General features: G+C 56.5%; 2 protein-coding genes across 4 annotated transcripts in view; both read left to right on the forward strand.

The window, feature by feature from the left end:
- rgs3a (regulator of G protein signaling 3a) overlaps positions 1 to 22,501 on the forward strand; it is a 322,617-nt gene that overhangs the window by 80,956 nt on the left and 219,160 nt on the right. The window lies entirely within an intron of this gene.
- LOC144996656 (uncharacterized) lies at positions 10,311 to 14,958 on the forward strand. The gene is made up of 2 exons (XM_078956316.1): positions 10,311 to 13,055; positions 14,120 to 14,958. Exons 1-2 carry the CDS (start codon positions 12,222 to 12,224, stop codon positions 14,954 to 14,956), a joined length of 1,671 nt encoding a protein of 556 aa, XP_078812442.1. The 5' UTR covers positions 10,311 to 12,221; the 3' UTR covers positions 14,957 to 14,958.

Below are 22,501 nucleotides of genomic sequence, written 5' to 3' on the forward strand. Positions count from 1 at the left end.
TGTTCTTGTTCTTTTAATTTTTCATCTTCTTGTTCGTTTTCTTCTCCTATATCCCATTCTCCTTCCACTTCTTCCGTTCCTTCTGTCGTCACATCTTCGAAATCCATTTCACTGTCTGCTCCGCTGCAGGCAGCCGAAAGGTCTCCTACAGTGACCGCGGCTCGGATCTCGAGTGAAAGGAGGGAATGGACCACCCAGCACAGCTGAATCACAGCTTCATTGCGGACCAGCCAGTCGTGTTCAAGAGAAGCCTCGAGTGCAGCGCACTCCATGAGAAATGCACAATGGGTAAAAATCACCCGACGGCACTCGGGACACGAGAGCCCGTGCAAGGAGCTTTCGTGGCACCGCACTGCGTGCACTGCGGACCAAGGGGTGTATCCGCAGAGCCTCATCTCTCTCAGGATGGCCTGAGCCACGCCGCTGGGCCCCTTCCCCTCCCCCGCCACGCAAAGCGGCACAGAAAGGCAAGTCGGGTGGCCTACGAATCTCATCTTACCATCTGGTGAGCGCGAGACCTTGCTGGCGTTGTAGAATTCCTGCGCCCAGCCTGGTTTCAGTTCGTTGGAGGTGCCACAGTTGCTTTTGCGCTTGGCAAGCCAGTCAGATCTCATGATCTTGTGAAGAATTGGCGCGAAAGCCACGTCGATGAAAAAGGGACCAAACGCTTCAATCCCGACGGCTGAATTTTTGGCCTGTGCGAGCCACTTGCTAGCCAGGTGCAGCAGGCCGTCGTCGTTTTTCTGCTCCAGCACGAATCGCTTCAGGTCTGGCAGGTGAGCACACGCGGAAGCCGCGCTTCTCAACCGTCCAAGCGCCACGGAGCACCGGTCGACCTCGGTCAACCAGGTTCCGTATTCCGGCGTGTCTCTCAAGTGCACTGGGCCTTGAATTGAGGCAAGGTTGTTATGCACAACATAGTAAAGCAAGGTCTCGTCCCCTTCCTCTGGTCCGGTGCCATGATCGTCCCGTGTCTCATGCGACAGCAAGTAGGGGACCATGCGACCGTAAGAAGCCTCCTCAAAGGTGACCGGCCTGACCGAGATGGAAGCCGAGATCCCGCTCCATTCCCCGTCTGCGGGCTCGTACACCAGCGCCCTGCGCAGGTACCGTGCAGATGAGCAATGTGGACAAGAGTGAATCTGGTCGTCAGGTTCAGTGTCAAAACCACTGACCACCAAGTAATCGCAGTTGACATCCATGATGAGGGGGTGGGGGGTGGTCAGTCGAGCTCTCACCGCTTTATGTGTTAAGTATCTCGCCGTGTCCCATACCGTCTGTGTCCACCACCCCCCCACACACACACACATATGGATACGTTCAGAACGTGAAGACCGGGCCGGCGGCCTCCAGGCGACGCCTCAGAGCATTGGCCTCAGCGAGCTTGCAGCGTGCCCTGCTCAGGTTGACCTCCAGAGAGCCCTCGTTCATCATGACTTTTCTCAACTGAGAGATCAGCAGGGATCTCTCATAGAGCAGGCTTCTGACTGAGATGTCACCAATGCCGATGAGGCTCTCGAGAACCGCTAAGTCGCACCTGATGTCAAAGTAGGCATCGTTCATGTGACAATCCCAGCTCCACACACCGGAGCCTGCCTTGTCCAGACGCCCACGCACGTCCTCAAGGTACCCTACGAGGAACCTGTTGCTACTCCCTGAGTTTAGAGGCCTGGCTCGAGAAAGTTCGACGTCCAACTTCCTGAGCATCCGAGCACAATCGTCCCCCACACACTTTGGCACCAGCGAAGACGCTTTGACGAGCATGCGACCCACGTATGCTCTGGCCTCGCTCCACGGCTCACCTTGGCTCACCCCAGGCCTTTCCCGTACGAGTTCGAGAAACTCCAGCGGTGTGACATCCCTTGATATCTTGGCACACATCCCCCTCCACACCTCCATGTACCTTACGTACAGGTCGGTGTAGCGCTCCAGGATCATCCGCAGTGCCTCAGCGTCCGTGTAGCAGGAGTTCAGCGCTTCGCACACGGTTGCCGAGTCGTGTTGACACGACTCTCTTTGCCTGGACTCCCCGAGAGTGCGTTCGCACGTCGCCCTTGCAGACAGACGGACCATTTCTCGGACCAGATTATTACGACCCAATGCGGCCTGAACCATGAAGTGAACGCGTTCATCTCCCGTGTCCACCCTCAGCTCAGGATACCTCTCCAAAACCGTCTTGAAGCCCAACATAAGCTCGGAGACGGTCTTCGTGTAGCCACTCAAGGTCCGTCTGTAACTTTCGGCGGCGGCCTTGCAGTGGGCGTCGTAGGCCTCGCACTTGAGGCACCTGGCGGGCTCGTTCGGCGGAGGATTTCCCGGACCGAGGCTGTCGTTCTTTACAGAATTGGCACGCCGGTACCTTTCCCGTCTCACGGGTACCCAGGAAACATTGTACTCGCATTCGGATTCAAGTTCAACGTCACTGCCTTGAGAGAGCACAGACATGCTCTCTTCGCTTTTGATACTCCTCAGGTTTACGAAGGACCTCTCGAATCCAGACTCCAAATCGAGCAACTCGTCCTCTGTGTTCATTTCGACCTCGTCCTGCTCAAACCTCGGCGCTCTGGACTCTTTGCGTTCTCCTCTGTAAGTCTCACGGTCTGTAGATTCGACCCTCTTCCTACATGTGGAAGTCCTTTCCTCATACCTCCGAAACACAGACTCCACGGCCTGGGCCAGCGTAATCTGCGGCAATCTGCCAGCATGTTCGACCACTCGGCTCCAGGCGGAGCAGAAAGACACGCTGGTGACCGGATCCATGGGGTAGAAGTGATCGAGAGCAGCTCCCTTGAAGCCCCGTCCCCTCTGAAACGTTCGGGAGGGGGGCGTTTGGGCCCCCTAGTCCGCATGTGTGATAAGTACATCTGCTACGTGTATGCATGCCTCCGCGCTGGCAAGTCCAAACTCACGGACGATGAGCTGGCCTACTTGTTCGGAATGCGGGGCCGAAACCTGCGTGCCAGTCTTCGTCCCGAGTGGTTTGAGCGGTACAGGTCGCGATGCCACATCGTGTACGAGCGGGAGCGTCGGCGGCGCCTTTCCCCGAGCCCTCTGATGCCATCGAAAACCTCGTCGCACTATGCCGCATGGCTGGGCGACGGTGCACTGGTCACCGCAGACGAGGAAGGCAGAGTGCTGAGTATCCGGCAGTTCGCGGAGCCTCGTACTCCCAGAAGGCTGCGGCCCTCAGACAGCGCGTTCGCCGTTTTCAGGGAAACGCTGTCCGTGTTTTCAGACGTAGCCTTTAGAGCGCGCGACGACGGAGGATCCGAGCCTTCTTTGGTGATCTCGACACATTCGGAGAGCAGTTCGGGCAGCTCTTCCCACTGGTGGCCAGAAACAAGCGTGGGCTACACAGTCGAGGAGAGGGACGTGCGCGGAGCCGAGGTGATCTCCGGTCGCATCTACACTTCTGACGGTCAGTCACTCTACCAGGTGGTGTCTTCTTGGAAGGCTCGCGTTTGCCTCTTCTTCTCATTCGGCTGCCGAGAAGAGGTCGTCCGCACGTTGTGCGCCCTGGCCCTAGGAGACTGTGGGCTTGGGACACGGTTCGCCTTGCGATGCGTGCTGCCCGGAGAAGCCGCTGTCCCCCTGGACCTGAGAGACCTGGAGCCGATGTATCCTCTGTTCGCGGGGCCCATGAAAGGCCCCTGTGCTGGTGGGATGTCGAACCCTCACAGGGAACTCGACGGAGTGATCAAGACAGACTTCCTCACAGTTTCTGGCCTGGAGGCTCTGAAGGAGGTGATCTCCACGCCACTGGCATTCTCTGTACTCGCGGAAAACGGCCACGTCGCTGTGCTGAGGCACCTTCTGAGGGACGCGCTGGTGATCGTGCCCAAGTCGAGGCAGAATGTGGGTAGGGATGGCGTATCTTGTGCTACGAGTAGCACGAGCGACAGGAGCGGAGACGTAGGTGGGAGCAAAGGAACAGGAAGGCAACCCGAAGAGGCTAAGAAGGAATGGAGAAGGAGGATGGGGACAGTAGGAAGAGTCCCCAGCGGACGACTTACAGAATGGTTTCCCTGTGGGCACTCTGTGCTAGAGATCGAGACGGCTGCACCTGGGGTGCCTCGCTTGCTGATATCCTCGCGCTTCGTTCGAGGGAAAGATAGGTCGCCGTCTGCAAGCAGGACGCCCACCCTGCGCGTCACCAGGAGCCCCCGATACGAAATGGTGGTGCCGCAGGGCTGCAGGTCAGAGGAGTACCTATTCGACCGAGCCGTATGTCTGATCCCTGGCACGATGGATGTGATCACGCCGGCTCAGTTTGACGGCGCAAGCTGCACGGCGGTGTTGTACGCGCTGGAAACCTTCTCAAGGCTGGTGGGCCCGGACGTACCAACAAGCCTCTGGTTCTCGGATCCCTTGGGGCAGGAAGAGGCGCAAGCACTGATTCTTTGTTACCTCAGTGTGGAAAGTATGGGATTTGAACATGGTTTGAATCAAAGCAACATTCGCTTTGAGGTGAGAGACTGTTGCATCCTACAAAAGCTCAGGACAATCGTGTCTGAGTATCTCCCGGGCACCGGCCCTCGTCTCACGTGTCTAGAGCCGTTGGGATCGCCCGAGAGTCCGATCCACGGGAAGTTGGAAGAGGAACTAGCGCTGCTACATGGGAACCCGAGACGGCCGCAGCCAAACTCGGACACCGAGGAGATCCACAAGCTAGAAACTCCGGCACGCGCAGATTCACCACCAACCCGAGAGGTGCCCGAAAGGACAGGCCACCTAGTCCTTTACGGAAGGGGAGTTGGGCCGAGCTCTTGTTTCAAATGGCTCACGATAGGCATACGCACGCTGGGGCCCACAGACTTGAACATACTGAGGGTTTGCGGGGTGTTTCACTCGAGACACGGTCATCACAGGGCCGTCCTAAAGATTCCAAATACGCAAGGCGTGCGTCCAGCATCCAGCGGCGGCCATCGCACTAGGCTCACCGACGACCTTTGCGCGATCGGCCTCTCCTCGAGGATCCCTCAGACGTGCGAATGCTACTTTCAGCTGAATTATGCCCCGGAGACGGAGAGCCAGCCTGCCTTGAGCCGCTCTGACCCCGGACCCGTACGATCCCCGTTCGCTGTGGATGTCGCGTTCGGCCTGGAACGAGCCATTCGCAGCGATCAGGCCAGGGGTTACGAGGAGCGCAGGCTGTCGCGCCTTTTCACATCCTCCCGCAGGACGTCTGGGCGCTGCGAGTTCGAGGTGGCTGTGGACGAGCCTTTCACCAGAGGCCCTTGTTTTGTAGAGCCCCCATACGCACGTTCCTGGCTCATCGCGCAGGCTGACCAGTCATGCCGCAGTGCCATTGGGGACGGAGAGTTCTTTCCTTCGGTTGAGGTGGCAAGGGACGAGAAGGACTCGAGCGAGGGCTTTCCGAAAGATACATTCTCCCGTCCCCTGTGCGAATACAACCTGAACCTGGCGCCGAACGCTCGCCCGAAGCGCTTTGCTCTAGACAGAGCCGACAGGTGCCCCGGGGAGTGCGGCTCCGCATATGAAGCATGCCTGGACGAGGCAGTGATGCTAGGGCACTGCGCGAGAGTACTGGCAACAAGGGGGGCAGAGAAGGACTTCGACGTGAGTGCCTGTCTGACTCACTTTTACCGAGCCGTGCACCCTTGCGTGCCAGAAATGAGCACCGGTGACATCATGCTCGATTACGAGTTCGTCTTGCATGGACGGGGCCTTTTGCCCCCAGCGTACGCTCTCCTGGGCCACTTGGCTGAGAGCTGCAGATTGAGCTGCCACTCGGCCCCCCGGTTGTTCACGCTAAGCCGGCACAGGGGTGCATCTGCTTGGACCAGGGGAACAGACGCTGAGTTTCACCACTCGGGGAGCTTTAGGGTCAACACGATTGGAGCCTTTCTCTGTTCTCGAGACCACAGGCTGGCCCCACTCCTGGCCAGGTGCTGCGAGCCCATACCCCTGAGCGCCTCCGAGCTTCACCCCGGGAGCGTGCTGCTGCCTCGAGGGGACGAAGAAGATCTCCTGCTAAGAGCGTACTCGGAGACGCTGGGACCCACGCTGTTGTTTGAGAGGGTTGAGCGCTTCCCGAGCAAAGTTTCGACGAGCCTGGGTGACTGGAGCTTCCTCAGACTGGGGAGCGAGGGGGCCTCGAGATCTGAATCGACGGCGTCCGGCAGACAACCCGGGGTGTCTGTGATAGACGGGCACATGGTGGCGTTCGCTTCTGAGTCTCCCTTGTTCTACCTGAGGGGTGAAGGCCCGTTGGTTCAGAAGCTGGAGTCTGTGGCGGTGGTAGTGGAGAGCTGCTCGCTGTTCCGGACCGACGCTCTAACGAGCGAAGACTCCTCGTGGCCCGACCCAGATCCGCTCGAGCCCAGGGCACGCATCAAGTGCCTGGACAAGGCCTCCGCCATCGACAAGATGTTCATGCGTCAGGGGCGCAGGGATCCCTTGGATGGCTATGCAGCGAGCGAGAGCTCCTGGAAGAGGCTGAAGGAAACTCGATGGACTTTTACCAAAGTCCCAGCCGAGACCTCGCGCCTGAGCGACTGGGAGCGAGATTACCCGGTGTCCCGGAGCTCCAGGTCCCTGGGCCCAGATGACTCAGAAATCGCAATGGTAAAATGGTTCTGCGGAGCTCCTCCGGAGGAGTTCACGAACCTCGGTCACCTAGGCGATGGCCTCGGGAGAGTAGAGATGGAAGACGAGGATGCCAGGGCACTGAATCCAAGAGAATGGAGAGGTTTTGACACGCTGCGCTCGCGCGTTTTGACGTGCCCCCTGGAAAAAAAGTGGACGAGGGGCCTCTGCGTCGTGACAAATCGTGGCACTAGCCTGTTCCAGCGTGAGTCTCGCGTGCCCATCTCCAGCCTGATAGAGATAGCGGAGCCCGGACGGTGGTACGCAAAGCCAATTCCTGAGGACGACGCCAACAACCAGCTGGAGGATGACAGCGAAGATGATCTCGAAAGGCGGAACATTCGGGCCGAGGTGAGCTCTGCCCGAGAGTTTGCGGGCGCGCTCGCGCGTGCCATGCTCTCTCGAGAAATTCACGCGGAGCTGGAGATCAGATGCTCGCAATGCGGGCTATATGGTTACCTACAGAAAGCGGTTGCTTGGTTTGCAGGAGCCACTGGGCCCTTCAGGAGTCGCTCTGTGACAGTGTACACTCCAGAGGCAGACTCTCTGACTTTTGCCTGTCGGTGGACCCATGCGCTGCCAAGGGACATGGACGCGCTGAAAAGCAGAAGGACGGGGTACCTTGTGTCGCACCCGGGTGGAGGCAGCTCACAGAAGGACAAGGCAATTGCGCTTCTGGTCCAAAGGTCTAGAGGTGTCATACCGGTGAGAAACTCTGGTAACTTGGTGTTGCATTCTGAGCCCAGAACCCTGAGGGCTGCTGCAATTCGGGGCGACCCTGGCCTGCACGTGCTCGTCAGCGCACCAGAGGATGCCGAACCATCGGAGGAGCAGCAGAACATTCTGAGAATGCGAAACAAAGATTCGCTTAGGGCCTTCTGCGAAATGAACGGAGTGCCTGGGGGAATACGTGGCCCCGAGACCTGGAACGGACCCTCGCCATGGTCAAAGAGAGACCCGGGATCGTTTTGCGCAAAGGTGGCCGAGCTGAAGTTCAGGTGGGAGACGGGTAATGCAGAGCCGGTCAAAGCGCTGGCTCGAGGACACTGCGAATGGTTTCCCCATCTCGGCCCAAGCCCTCCGAGATGGCAGAGGAGCCCCGACGGTCGACTCGTGCTTGAGCGAGACAGGTTTTGGTGCTCGGTGGACACAAAGGCGTCGCTTGTCCAGAGGATGCACAGGGCTGCCAACCTGATGCTCAACACAGGAGTAACAAATGCACAGGAACAGAACACGAGGGACGGTGACAATGGACTTGGGCAGCTAGAAGACGAGGATGATGACAAAGAAGCAGGAGAAGAGGACGTTGACGTTGACGAAGTATATGATGATGCAGAAGAAGAAGAAGAAAAAGCTGGAGATGAAGGAAAAGGAGACGAACCTGCGCCACCAATACCTGCACCTGTGAGAGTAAAATGCAATTGGCGAGAGAAAGGCATTTCGAGTATCCTCACGTTGAACTCTCGACTGGAGATTGAATTGCTCCCAGACGTCCCTGCTGTGGAGGGCCACATTTTTTTCACCCCAGCTCCCAATGTGAACTGCAAAAGGCAGTTCGAGCTGACGGGAAGAGGCAAGCTTGTGCGCTATTACAGACCCTGCGCATTTTCAACCCTGGCGTATCACGTTCACACCGTTTTGACATTCGGATGTGGCCTGAGGCCAGTGTTTGAGCACGGTTCTGCAGACACGGCGGGGGACAAGATCTTGGACTTGGTCCTTTGCACTCTAGCGCTGGGGGACGTGTTGTCGATGGATGCACCTCCAGGCAAGTTTGGTGTCACATTGGTGGTGAGGGGTGGCAGAGGGGAGATACTGAAGCGCGCCAGAGAACTCTCTCGCTGCATGATCGTGACAAAGGCCGGGGCCTACGAGTTAGAAGAAATCCCAGAGAGCCTGGACCGTGAGTTGGGCGGACCGTTATCCTCCTGGAGTCAAGGACCACGGCGTATCTATGGCTCACCCAGGCGGTTCCTCTCAGAGAGCGGATTGGCCACGTTTGCCCAACTAACAACCCTCTGGCCATCGGCTGGTCTCAGGCTGGACGTGAAGCACCCCTCGTGTTCAGGGGACCCGCGATGGATAGGACTCATGCTTTGTCTAGCCGAGTGGCAGGGTCAGAGGCTCATCGCGAACACTCTGGTTCCGGGCGCACTGGAAGCCTTGGTGGCGCAGAAGCAAGATGCGACCAGAGCAACATGGGGACAACTCGGAGGTCCCTGACGGAGCTGTACGACAGAGCTTGCTTGGCTCGCGTGCTGGGAGAGGCAGATGCAACACTGCTGGAATTCGCCAGGACCTTTGCTGAGCCCCGCACGGCCGCCTGCACCCCATCGGACCCGGGCAAAGAGCGAGTGAACGAATTCACCCTTTGGCTCGCTGTGAGAGGGATAGAAGAAGGGGAAACCATTGTCAGGCAACCAAGCCAGCCCCTCACGTTCTCCGAAGCGCTGGAGGTGTATGCTAGGCTGAGCAGAGAGTTTGGGACGCTCTCGACCCAGGAATTGCTGCTCGCACTGGACTCCCTCAGGGATTTTTTCGCATTGTTGCTCCGCTACCCAGTGATTCCGAGGCTGGCCACAGACACCAAGGAGTGCCCCGAGTGCTACTTTGAAACCTACATTACCCTGGACACTTGGGAGGAAACCCAGAGAACGTTATCATGCTGCCACTTCACGCTGAGGCACGAGGGCGTGGAGCCCCTTTGCGACCTGGACTCGGTCGGGTCGACCATGCTAGATTTCAGTGACCCCGAAGGCTTCGGAGAGGTGGCCAGGGCCGGGCCGAGCGGAGGTGCATTCCCGGGAATGGAGCGGCCCCCGGAAAGTACGGGCAACGGCGCGAGGTCCATGAGGTTCCTCGAGCAGCTGGAGTCCCTGAAGCGTCGGGACGAGATGAACAAACAGATCGCTCTTGGAAAAGAAGTGGCTCATCGGCTCTGTTCGTACAAGCGCACGCTAGAGGAGTTGGAAGCCCCCAGGTACCTGAGTGCCCATCCCGTCCGCTGGCTCCACCGCTTTTATGGTTCGCTGAACAGGAGCCGTGAAAGGGCACTGCTCCTGGCGAACTGCCGGTCGGGGGTGGCAGAGGATGACAGTCGAGCACGAGTGGGCCTCGCGGTGGAGCAGCTCAAGCTCTCTTTGGCCTCCACAGCCTCTACGGGTACCAACGACAAACTGCTCTCCTACGTGTGCATGGCCTTGCTGGACCCAATCCGGAGACATACGGACAGATGCAACATGGCGGCTGAGAGGATTGTGCTGTTCAAGCACCTGGTGGCATCGGGGCTCTCGGTGGAGACCTCGTGGAGCCTGGTGAGGAGCGTGTCTCGGGTAGCCAGGGTCCCCCTGATCGGGGTGACTTTGAGTGAGGGAGTGAACAGGCAGCTAAAACATACGACAAGACCCACACCTTATAACAGAAAGGTCGCTTCTCTCATCTGGTTATTCGCTCACATCACATCATACTGCACGCTCCGCAAGCTGCCTCATGGATACGTGCTCATGGGAGACTCGCCAGTGGAACTGTCTCGCGACGGGATCTACGTGTTTGACAACGGCCACGTTGGATACAGGCTGTCGGCAAGAGGACGAGGGGGAGCGCCGGACTCTGCCCAACGCATCGCCTCAGCCCACTCGCCCTTCGAGCAGATCGTGGAACTGCTTGCGATGCGAGATCGCTTTCATGAGATTTTTCGCAGATAGGGTAGCGAGCGCCGACCCAGGGCACTCATACGACGCTTTGGTGCAATTCGGACACGCTCCCTTGACATCCTTGGTCAACCTGCAGTGGAAGAGAGAGGTTTTGCAGAAGCTCAAATCCGATCGTGCTCTGCGACGCGCAGAGCTGCCTCTTGAGAGCACAGACTCCCAGGAACGAGACGGCTCCCGCAGCGTGGAAATGAATAAACCAAAACCTTCACGGCCCAAAGGCGTTGAATGGAGAAGACCTCTGTGTTCCAAGCGGAAAAAAGTGGGGGCATATAAACCAAGACAGAAGAGCCACAATGAGGTCTAGGGCCCTTCGATGTCTCTGTGCTGCTTCGGAACGCTTGTGGAGTCGCCTTGCTGATGTTGGTTCTGAGTTTCTTTTTTTTTTTGTTACCTTTCTTTTCATCATTTCATTGTACCAGAAGGGAGACTAAATATGGGAAATAAAACTGTTACACCAAACCTGAATTCCTTTTCTTTCTTTTTTTTTCTGAAAAAGGTGAGGGGGGTAAAAACAAGGGACACAAACCAATACACCAGTCACATTTTCATTGGAGATTTTATTGAATGTAGTGTAGGTACAACACAGCAGACAAAACACCATCCTAGAGGTAAAATGAGCAGCGTGAGATGCGAAGACATCGGATAAAGGCAGTAGGTCATCACCCCACGCGATATTGTCTGCAACGCTGTGCCGAAGGCGGCTCGTTGCTAACGCAGATTCTCTTCTCCTCGATTCTTCCTTCATGCATCTCGTAGAAGCCCGCCAGAGAGGGCTCTATCCGCTTGCCTCTGGAGCGGCCTCGGTCCCTGTTTCCATTTTCTCTGAGCGGGGCCTGGGCTGGCTCGTGGCGGTTTCCGTTCCCGTTGGGCATCGGCTTCCTGGTCTCAGCTCACTTCTCAGACTGGATGACGAAATATAATCGCCCAAGGCGGCCCTTACAACCAAAGGCAGGTATCGACCCGGGTCGCCGTCCGCGAATGCATTCTTAAACAAAGGCTGTTTCACGTGCAGGTGGACGTTGGTAGCAAGCATGGACCACTGGTTGTGCCTGACGAGGGTCTTGTCGAAAAACATGAGCACCAGGGTCCTGTTTTTGAACAGTTCGCTCAACACGGTGAGCTTTAAGTACGGGAAGAAGCAAAGGGAGGCCATAATCACCAGAGTGTAAAAATCATCTCTCCTCGAATGCTTGTCGCTTTGCTTGTTCACAAGTTTTTTCACAAAGCGCTTGACCCTCGCTTCGGGTGAGCAGAAAAGGGTCGATACGGCAGCTGCACTTTTGAGAGCAGCGTCCTTCACGGTTTCCAGATCTCCTAGGTCCGCGCTGACCCGCTCTCCTCCGGTTTGAAATTCGATGCAACCCGCGAGTCCGAACACGCAAGACGTCCAGCGGCAACGCTCCGAAAGGACTTGACCCTCCCCACGCTCCAGGGCCTGGTACTCATCTGAAAATTCACGCGAGAGGATGGTGGAGAACAGCGCGATCATGGCCGGCAGGCAGGATTTCAGCACACGTGCCGTTACGCTGCGCTGATCTTCAACCCACGGCACCCTGCCTACGGGTCCGCCCGTCCGCAGGTCCGCTTCCAACGCTCCGTAGCCCACGGTCACATCCGTACCAGAGTACCAGGGTCCCCTGAAGTCAGGGTCCTCTCTGCGAAATGTTGCCAGCCCCACCACGGGGCAGGAGCATTCCTCTGACGACGAGGCGAGAGAAACCCGGCCGGCCATCGCGCGCACCAGGGAGCAGTTGAATCCCGAGCAGGAGTGCTTGCTGAGGTGCGCTGAGCAAACGTAACAGCCCAGGATGTATCGGTCATCAAAAGTGCATCCCTCTTCCACGCAGTGGCTTACCCACTGAGGGTCGTCTATTAACTCTGAGAGCCAGCGGTCCATCGATGCTTTCCTTAGCGTCAAACCTCGATTCGTCTCCCGATCAGCCTTCTCCTGTCCCTTTTGCCCTTTCTTTTTTCTCTGTGTTGTTCTCCTGTTTCTTCTCCTCTCCTTCTTCTTTGTTCTCCCACTTGTATAACTCACGCTGCTACAGTGTTTCTATGTTTTTGTTGTTGTTGTTTTTTTTTTGTTTTTTTTTTAAAAAAAAAAAAAAAAACTTTTGCTCTTCTTTCATTTTGTTTGCTGTCCTTTCTCAGGCAAGCAGGGGACAGAGCGCCGATCTCATCCTGGTGGACGAAGTTGGCTTTGTGAATTCCAAAGTGCTTCTGGCAGTCCTGCCCAACATTGCATTCAGAGGAAGGAAACAGGTTCACATCACCAGCCACGTCAACAACACGCCTTGGCTGAACAAGGTCGCGGACATCCGCGACGACCTGGGAAGCCCCGCTTACCACGTGGTGTCCCAGAGTTTCAAGTGCGCGTACCACGAAAGGGATCCGGGGCTCACCTGCTGCTGCCTCGGCGTCTACTGCCCACAACACATATCAGTGGATGAGCAGCTTAAGGAGCTCATGAACATGGTCTCGCCCAAGGGTTTCGAGAGTGAGGTTACAGGCAGCAGCAGCACCTCGTCTGAGGACCGCAAGACTGACACAACTATCCCGTTCGAGGCTTCTGTCATCAACAGGTTCCTTTCCAACAACTGTTCTGCTTTGGAAGACCTCGCTCGATCGACTGTGACTAGGGCTTACTTGTGTCTGGACCCGACGTTCGGGGGAGGTTCCAGGTCTTGCGCCGGAGTGTGTTGTGCCGTGGAGATTGCCGGAGGCAAGCTAGTGGTAGGTCTCCCATCCACGATCCTCAACGCGCGACCGTACACGCTCGACGCCTTCCTCCTCTGTCTCCTCTAAGCCGGACACCAGAAGATCTCTGAAAATGTTTCCGTAGTCAGGAGCTTGCCCTCGAGGCACTTCTTTCTCGGGGCCCAGCTTCACATGCATCAGGGTGCAGATGTACGCGCTCACTCGGTTCTCGTCTTGCACGCTAAGAGTGGTCTCCGCGTCTGGAACGGAGCACGAGATGAGCTGCAGGGCCTGATCCCAGACCCCACAGGTGCAGCTCTCAGCCCTACCCCCCGACAACTCCATCATCCAGCCCGTCATGGCGAGCGCGACCACCGTGTGTAGAGAGGCCACGTTCCGGGGGCTCGCCCTCACCAGGGCCAGGTACTTGAGTGGCCCGCCTCGCACAGACTCAGCAGAGGCGAAGGCAGAGAGAACCATCTCCTCGTGTCCTCGCCACTTACGCTTGGACATGCAACCGTGCACAAAACGTCTCGGAACGGCATTTCCGAGAGCGAGGGTCACCGCTTCAGAAAGCTCCGTGGGGACTCGGGGGACCGATGCCTGAACTTTGCGTCCCGAGTGCTCGTTCTTCAAACTCAGTTTGTAATGGGAGATGAGCGAGTTTGTCACGAGTATCCTGGCGGGCGAAAACGAAACCACTTGACTGTACGCAATTCTCAGCTGCCCGATGTCCATCTCAACGTACAGGTCCACATTGCGGCGGAACGAAGCAAGGGCTACCATGAATTCATATCGGGAGAGCAGCAGCTCCCACGGCATACGCATGGACTGCAAGAGATGTCTTCTAGCCGTACAGCAGGCAGGACAGAGAGACATGTTGATAATGTCAGATCTGCTTCAGTTGTGTTATCTTAAGGGTGATACTACGATAATGATGTTGATCATGATGATGGTGATGACGATGATGATGCTAAAGAAGAAGATGAATTGTACGATGAATATGATGATCACTACGTCGAGCACCTCTCAGTGTTGTTTGTGCAATTGTTTTTTGAAGACAAAATATTCTAACCCGTGTCTCCCCCGTCTCTTTGCAGATCATGTCCCTGGACGAGCTAGAGATTCAGGATCTAGATCAAGTCACCAGGGTGTACGCTGCCCTGCTGAGCGCACACGTCAGGCTACTGAAAGTCCTTTTGCCCGCAGCTCATTGGAAAGAGGTGCCGGTGGTTGTGGTGTTTGAGCAAAACACCTACGTAAACGCGCTGGCAGATCTGAAGGAGCTGCTCGAATACGCTCTGGCGCGCGCTGGCTTCAGGGTGCTCTTTTACAGCAAGTGGTCCCAGGTCAACTCCAGGTACATGCTGGGAAAACACGTCAGCGCCAAGACCAAACTGGCCATGGTGCTCAGCGCCGTGTCGGCCATCGAGAGGGACAATCTGGGCTACTGCGAGTGTGTCATGTCCCTAGGCTGGGCCGTGCTGGCCGAGGCCATCGGAAAGGGCAGGGCCGTAGAAGCGGCCCTTGGCGTCTGTCGCGGCGCTGGCTCCAGCACGAGGGCCGGCTCCTCCATGGCCGTACATATGTACAGGAGGTCAAGGAGTGGCATTAATTTGGCCACAGATGCAACCGCTCGAGCTCTAGATATCCGAGACACCATCTTCCTGCCTGACAGCAGGTTGACCGACAGGTTGCACGCAGAGCACGGGAAGCGGCTCTTGGGCAAACTGAGGGATGAGATGGCCACTGTCGTGATAACAGAGTCAGCCAAGGGTGTAGGTGGGACCGTTCTCACCGGAGGCAAAAAGTCAAAGGGTGGCGAGTACACCAGGGACGACGTGCTCTCTGCGTTTCTGCTGCTCTGCCACACCAGAGACGAAATTCACGGGGGAGACAGATCCGTCAGAATATGCGGAGAGATTCATTGTATGTGAAATGCTACTTCTCTGTCTGTGTCTGCCTCTGTCTGTGTGTGCCGCCGCTTTGTATCGTCACATTTGTTTCCCCTCAATAAAATACAAAGTAAAAGGGTAAAGATGAACTGCTTGGTCTTTCTCGTTGTTTTGTTTCCTTTCTTCACTTTTTCTTTTGTTTTGCTCCAATCTCCCGCTCCCAATAATTTTTCACTGTACAAGCCTCAGGAGCTCATGGACTCTCATTCAGAGGCACCACACACTCGTGCACAGGTTGTGAGTTAGCAGAACTTTTATTGAGTCTCATACAATGAAGTCAAAAAAACATACAAAAGCAAACACTGTTCAATTCTGTAGGTAGGAAAAATAGAGTCAAGGGATACATCAGGATCAGAACTTCACTTCTCGTCTTCAAACACAACGCCTCTAGGTTCAAAGCCGTCCAAGTAGAAGGAGCCCGGGTCGTACCAGAATCCCTCTTCGTCAACGCTTAGGCCCTGGCCTCGCATGCGTTCTACGACTTCGGGGGCATGCCACCGGAGTGCCGGGTCGTACCAATCGGGCAGGCTGCAGTCAGAAAGAGAATCTTCATCCAACCTTTCGTTCTCCTCCTCGTCTAGATCGGAGGAAGCGGACATCCCTCTCTCCAGCGAATCGGACACGAAGTTGGAATTACTCAGCGACTCAGGGTTCCGTGAGAGCTGATCATAGATGACAGAGTCCGGCACGTCCTCCGCCCCCCCTCGACCGGATTCTCCACCGCGCTCCAAGCTGGCCCTGTCTCTGGGTGAGAACGTGGTGAGGACACCGTCCCCTTCGAGACCACGGGCGTTGGTGAACGACACGGTTTCTGTTGTGATTGTCAAGGATGAAGCTCTTGTGTGCGTTACATCCAAGGAGTAAAACTCGTGTCCTGGAGTGGTTGACATTGCCGTGGTGGCGGACGAGGGGAGATTCTGGAGACTCCTGTTGTCCGCTGAACCGTGTGTCTGATCCAACCTGGAGGTGGGGTCGAGGTTCCTGGTAACTTGTCGTGTCAGAATAGTTTTTTTTTTTTTTCCTTTCTTTTTCTTTGTGAATGTACTCTCTTGAAACAGACAAAGAGATGAGACACAGGCTTCTCGTCACTGCCCACCACTCCTGTGTTACTCGGGCTTAAGGAGACCAAAAGGCTCATCCGACAAAACCCGTTTGTCTCGACGGAGCTCAACTACTGCTCTCCTGACACGATATCACGGGTGACGTGAAGTGGTCCAGATGGATATGGGTGAAAATAAAAGAGGATACAGAAACAAAACAAAAAATAAATAAATGAACACATACACTCAATTCAACCACGTTGCCTTGTACTCTCTGATATATTCGGCAACTTCTTCCTGGGGTGCTTGCTTCGTCGCTTAAGATCTCTTTTCGCCGTAGACCTTTCCGTACCCATCCTCTTCACTGTCATCCTCTGATGGACTTTGCGGATCTGCTTCCTGTTCACCACAAAAAATCGGGGGGATTCGAATTCGTCCAGGGCACGCCGGTTTCTGGGAGCTGTCGCAGGAAAAAGCGTGTTTGTGCATGCTGCACTTCTCAAGCTTCAGGTCACTGGGAACCTGAGTCGCGGGTGCCTTTGTGGGCGAGACGGGCATGGTGAGACAGTGCTCTCTTGGCTCAGGATGTCTCCGGAGTGGAGGAGTACCACCAAACTTTTCCATGCCGCTGGGCAAGGCACTCCTGGTGACGGGATGCTCCTTGGGTTTCAGGTCCCAACGGAGCAGAGGGGGGCTGCCCGGCTGGCGTCTTTCCAGGTCCCAGTGAGCTGGATTTGGGCTGCTGGGGCGTTTCTGGAGTCGATCCGTTGCCACGAGCTTGAGGTTGCCCATTTTTTCGGGCAAGAAGTCTAGCTCATCACCACTCTCGACATCCTCATCAACCGAGTTCTCGCCATCCTGGAGGTACGGCACGCCCCCCCCGGAGCCCCAGCATGTCTTTCGTGAGTCAGGATGCCCCCCAGCCCTTCCACCGTCTGGGCTCGTTTCTTCACCATAGCTGCGGCCTTTGTTGCGCGCCCAGAGCTTGTGTATCACTTCGTAGTCGTACCGCGCTGCCTCATTATCATCCTCCTGCACCACCTCCTTCTCATCTTCCTTGTCCTCCTTCACCACCTCCTCTTCTTCCTGCTCCTCGCAGATTGTGTCCTCGACGCAAAGCTCTATCAGGTCCTCCACTGACAGACCTGATATTCTTGACTGAGATTTCGAGTAGGCGTACCATCCAGAGCCTTCCGTGCATTTGTGTGCCTGGTACTGGACCGTGCAATCTCTGCCTCGCACCCACACATCGCAGGAGCCTTGCATGAGGACTACGCGATAGCTGCCCAAATTCGTGCCGAGCATCAACCTGACTGTCTCGTCCCTGTTGAGAAACGGTCCCATTAGATTGATATTCCTATGGTCCATGTCTTCAGATGCATGAGGTGCGCGGTTTGCCTCGGAAGAACAAGACCTGACCTGCTGAACAGCATCCGGGCTTAATAAACTGTATTTTCTGTCCGTCCAAAAGACATGCCACGCGGCTCAACAGTCGGTGAGGAAGAAAGCACACGCTAACGCCCATCTGGCGACCCGACTGCCACGCAGGCAGACAGAGAGGCTCAGTTCAGAACGCTCTTCGCGAACTAGCCACCAAGCCTTGAGCAGATCGACCCTGTGCCGGAGCTCCTCGAGAGCCGGGTCCCCCTCCACCAGGGCGAAATATGTGGCGTAGAGAGGTCTGAGGATCGAGAGCAACTCCTTACCCGAACGGATCTCTCTGAAAGATAGGTCGCGTTCTTCGATGGGCGCCCCCCGATTCTCGGGAGGTTTGCAGGCGAGGCCGCTGCCTCGCTTCTCCAGGGGCAGAGGGTACTTGGCGTACAGGTTGTAGAAGCGGCCTCGGCTCAGGCGGCATGCATCCCCGCACAGTCCAATCAAGGCGGAGTGCGCCACACTCGAGGCCTTGGTGAGCTGGGAGCACAGCTCAGGCTGCACCTCCCAAAGGGCCAGAGCGTTCGTGAGATTGCGTTGCCTCAGACAAGAAAACTTTGCATCTTCGAGGGGCGAGTCGACGACAACCAACCTTCCGTCAGTTGTGAGCCAAAATGATTTAACCCCAAAGGCTTCCGCGGGCCACTCTTCGAAGCAGAATTCGGGATCGAAGTCCCCGGACATCATCGCGCGGTTGGCGCGAACCTTTTGGGTATCGGTTAACGCTTCCGGCCGATGCGCATCTCTTGGTATCGATGCTTCTCTCACAGGGCTCCCAGAGAAGAGCCAGCAGTACCTGAAGTGGATTTTTAGCGGCAGCACAAACTCGCTAACCGTGGCCTTGCAGGGGCGTCTTTCTTCGTCCAGGGTTTGGCAAGCCCAGGTACTGTGTGCTATGAGCTCTGCCGGACACAGCGCCTCACCCTCTTCTCCCTCTGCGAGCACAGAGCCTGCGTGCAGATCTATCTCGTCGCGCCTCACGCGGCCGGGCCTGTGGAGAGCCCTGTCGTCAAACCCTGATGACATCCTTTGGTTGCAAAACCAAATCGAACACGATCCAGCACCGGGCTCTGGGGCGCCTGCGCTTTTGGCGGTGGCTGTGGACTGCGTTCGGCTCAGGCTCTACAAGGATCAGGTGGAGGGGGAGACCAGGCGCTCCGAGCGGGAGAGGGTCTCTGAATACAACCGTCTGATGACAGACCGGGTTGCGCAAGCCGTCTTGATCCGGGAGCTGGGTTTGGAAGGCGCAAAGGCGAGGGTGCGCGAGTTACGGGCCTCGGGAAATCTTGAAGGGGATGCTTCCGATCGCCTCATGTATCGATTTCGATGTATGGTAGAAAGGGTGTTTGAATATTTCCAAATGAACGGCATGCGCATGGAGCCCTTTCAGCTAGAACTCTTGAGAGGAGTGGTGCTGGGCGTCACCAACGCGCAGTTTGGAGACGACCTCTTCAGGCACAAGCACGCCCTGCTGAGTGCGCTGAACCTAGCGCCTCTGGGTTCAGAGAGCTACGATTACCAGAACCCGGCGCGCAGCCACCTGCTTGAAGTAGAAAAAGAGTTCGCTCGATATGCCAACCCGTACACCCTATGCCTCGCCCCGAGGCAGTGCGGCAAGAGCCTGGCGATGAAGCTGATACTGGCGGCAGTGCTCTTGCACTTGGACATCAACGTCATGGTGCAGGCTCAGAACAAACACATGTGCACCACACTGAGGCTTGGGGTGGAAGCCGTCATGGAGGAACTCCAGAGACTGCCATCCTTCCTTCAGACTGAGAGGACCGTGAGCGTTCAGGGAAGCCCAGAGAACCGGGTGTACAGATTCGATCCCGGGTACAAGGGCTCGTCCTTCGCTCACTTTCTGTCTAGCAGCAACGACGTGAGTGGGCACTCGTTTTACTCGTTCTCCTCGCCCATTCTTATTGATTTCATCCTCTGTCACCTTGCTCCTTTTCTTGTTCTTCTTATTTCTTTTCTCGTTTTTCTTTTGCCGTCACCTTTATTTGAATCTTCCTCTTCGTCCTCGTTTGTCCGTAGGCCCTTTCCCTTTCAGACTCTTTATCCCCTTTTGTATTTCTTAACACCAGCTTCAGACATCTGTGCCAGGTAAGCAACTCTTATCTCAGGCTCGAGGATTCTGTCTCACAAATATTATACAGCCATGCTTGCAGCAGGTGTCAAACCAGTCGAGGGGATGGAGCGACGACAGGGAGACAAACCTACAGTATACAGCAACATCGTCCGCAGGGACGGTGAGTATGTTCCGATCGGTCTAGGCCCGTACTTTGATGTCACACAGGCTCAAGTGGATGAACAGCACAAATGGAGGCCGAGACGTCCACCCGGATGACAATTCGTTTTTCGCACAGGCAATGCTGCTGCTGGGAATGCCAAGAAAGGACGATGAAACGGGTGTTAAGCAGGCCAACGAACACTGGGATCAGTTTCTCCTGCGGCTTCGACAAAGGCGTTGCGGCGCCGGGCGAGACCTATCTGAACCAGCATGTTTTTGTTTCAGGAGGGACTTGCTCTGCCCTGCCTGCAAACTCCACGCAAGAGCGCATCGACATTGAGCTAGGCCAAGTAAGGTTCACCAGGGGCCTAATCGCTCACCCTCAGGCTGTGTGGGCTCCGGACGGAACGGACCTTTCTCCGAAGGTTCATCTCACCCACGGGATATACATCACGCTGGCTGACAAACTGTGGTGCTACATGTGCGGTCGCGCACCCGGTGAGCGCGGGCCTCGCTGTTGCCCACAAAATGAAAGCCCTGACGATCGTTCTCCGAGAAGGCCTCCATTGTTTGGTTCTATAACGGGTCATCGAGATTCGGAGACAGGCGCCACTGTCGGCCCCAGAAACCTAGACTGACTTCACGGATTGCTAGAAAAAATAAAGACAAGAAGGAAAAGAACATAGACGTCCCCGCAGCTCTCTACCCTCCCGTCCAATATTGTTCACGCGATGAAGCGTGCCAAAGAGAGGGTGACAGGCACAGAGCAGCAACAGTTCCCTGGTCCTCAGACAGAGCGTCCGAGACCCTCGTTCTACTCCATGTCCATCTGCTTCCTGACGAGAGGATCCGCGGAGAGCGAGTGGCACGTGTGGAACACGTCTTCCATGGCTCTGAACTTGCGCCCCGGAGACAGGTGCACAGCAAGGATCCTGAATCGAAACTTTGAGAGCGACTCGATCGTGGTCGTCCAAGCACTCATAGACCTCGTCCTGCCTGGGTCCTCTAGTAAAGCCTGCACCCTCGATCGAGACGTGCGATTTCACACAGACTCATATTCGGGCCGCGAGCACCCAGGCCACCAGCACCTTAGTGTCCTGCAGCAGGCGGCGGATCAGGACAAGCTCTCCAGACTGTGCTTGTCCAAAGGAGTGGACTGTTTTCTTTTCCTGAATCACTACGTGAAGAAGCCAGAGCAGGACGATGAAGACACCAGGCTCGGAGCCCGGCTGCAAGTCTTGTTCATGCGCTCCGTGGAGGAGATGCTACGCAGGCAGTACGACGTGATGCACCATTACGCCCTGTTCAGCCGAGCTCTGAGCCTGCACCTCACGTCTGAGGTCCGGTCCGGGCCGCCCGAGGTGAAGGACATGGTGGCTCCGGGCGGGTTGCTCGACCGCAGCGTGGAAGAGCACGTCGCTCTGCACGGCATACCGCTGGTGGGATCGGACCACTTGTCGTTTTCGCGATGGGGGTACTACGAAGGAGACGCAGACCCTGCCGTGGATCCCCTAGAGGCCGAGCGCTCTGAAGGCAAGACCACAGGTGAGGAACCGAAGAGCTCCGTTGCTGAGGCGGAGACCCCTCTTTGCGAACGAAACAGGTGCTCCGGTGAAAAGAAGGATGAGGGCGGCCCAGAGGACGGCGAAGAGGAGGACTTTGCGGGCGGCACAGACAAAGAGTCAGGCGGACCGGATCTGGGAGAGGCCCACGGGGTCGGAGAGACCTACATCGCCTTCAACAATCTGACCGGAACGCTCACGGACGGCCCAAAGGGATTTCCTTACGCATACACCATGTTCACGGGTGCTGAGCTACGCTTCAACGACCTGGTCGACTATTGCCTGAAACGAGCCTCGGGAGCCCTGGGTCCCTTGCCTGAGCGCTGTCGATGGGGATCGATAAACCCGGTGCTTCTCATGGAAGACCCGGTCAATCGGTCAACAGGAAAGGTTTCGCGCAGGTACACCGTAACCTCCAGAGGCCACCTAAGCACCCTTATCACGAGGTCGCCCTGCGAAGAACCACCCCCTTGTTACAACGAGGTCTTTCTGCCAGGCAGACCCGTCAGCAGGCTGAACCTGGACCTGGACCTCAAGTGCTGTCAGGGATGCAGCGAGAAGTTTTCGAGCAGGACGGACCGAGCCACCAAGGCTCGCGTGTGTCAGAACGTGGTCTCGAGCCTGGTTCTCGTGGCAGCGGAATCTGTGCTCAGGCTGGCTGAGGTGAAAAAGGCGGAGGTCCAGGGGAACCCTGAGCTTTTGACGGACCTGTGCCAATCGCTGGGGAAATTCGCAGCGTATCAAAAGGTGTCCACGGCCATGGCTAAGCTGAGCTTAAGGATCCTGTGGTACCTGCCGATCGAACTGTGCAGCTTCGACGGGATAGAAGCGTATGGGCAGCTGCTGAAAGAGATGGAAAAAAGGTCCCTGCGCTACACTGTGCTCTCTTACCCGGACGACCCGTCTCAATGCGGGCTGTGCGATCTCAAAAAAGCAGTCAGTGAGCGGAGGGCATCCGGATCAGGATGGCTGAGAGTGAAGGGCCCGAATCCCAGCTCGAGCAGGCGCTCGGCGATCGACAGAGCTCCATATTTTTGCAGAAAGTGCGTGAGACTTCCAAACTGCGGCAAGGACGGCTATGCTTTCGAGTACGTGGACACGTTTAACGCTCGAGAAGACATAGAGGATTCTCACTTAGAGGACCCCCGAGCTCTCTCTGTGGGCCTCTCCTCGAACCCTATCGCTCCCGACGTGACGTCTCTCGGGGGGCGCTTTGAACACACACTCGGGGCAGGGAGAACCCGGCCAGGTCCTGAAA

The sequence above is a fragment of the Oryzias latipes genome, chromosome 12, assembly GCF_053564925.1.
Source record: "Oryzias latipes strain Hd-rR chromosome 12, Olatipes_Hd-rR_3.1".
Lineage (NCBI taxonomy): Eukaryota > Metazoa > Chordata > Actinopteri > Beloniformes > Adrianichthyidae > Oryzias > Oryzias latipes.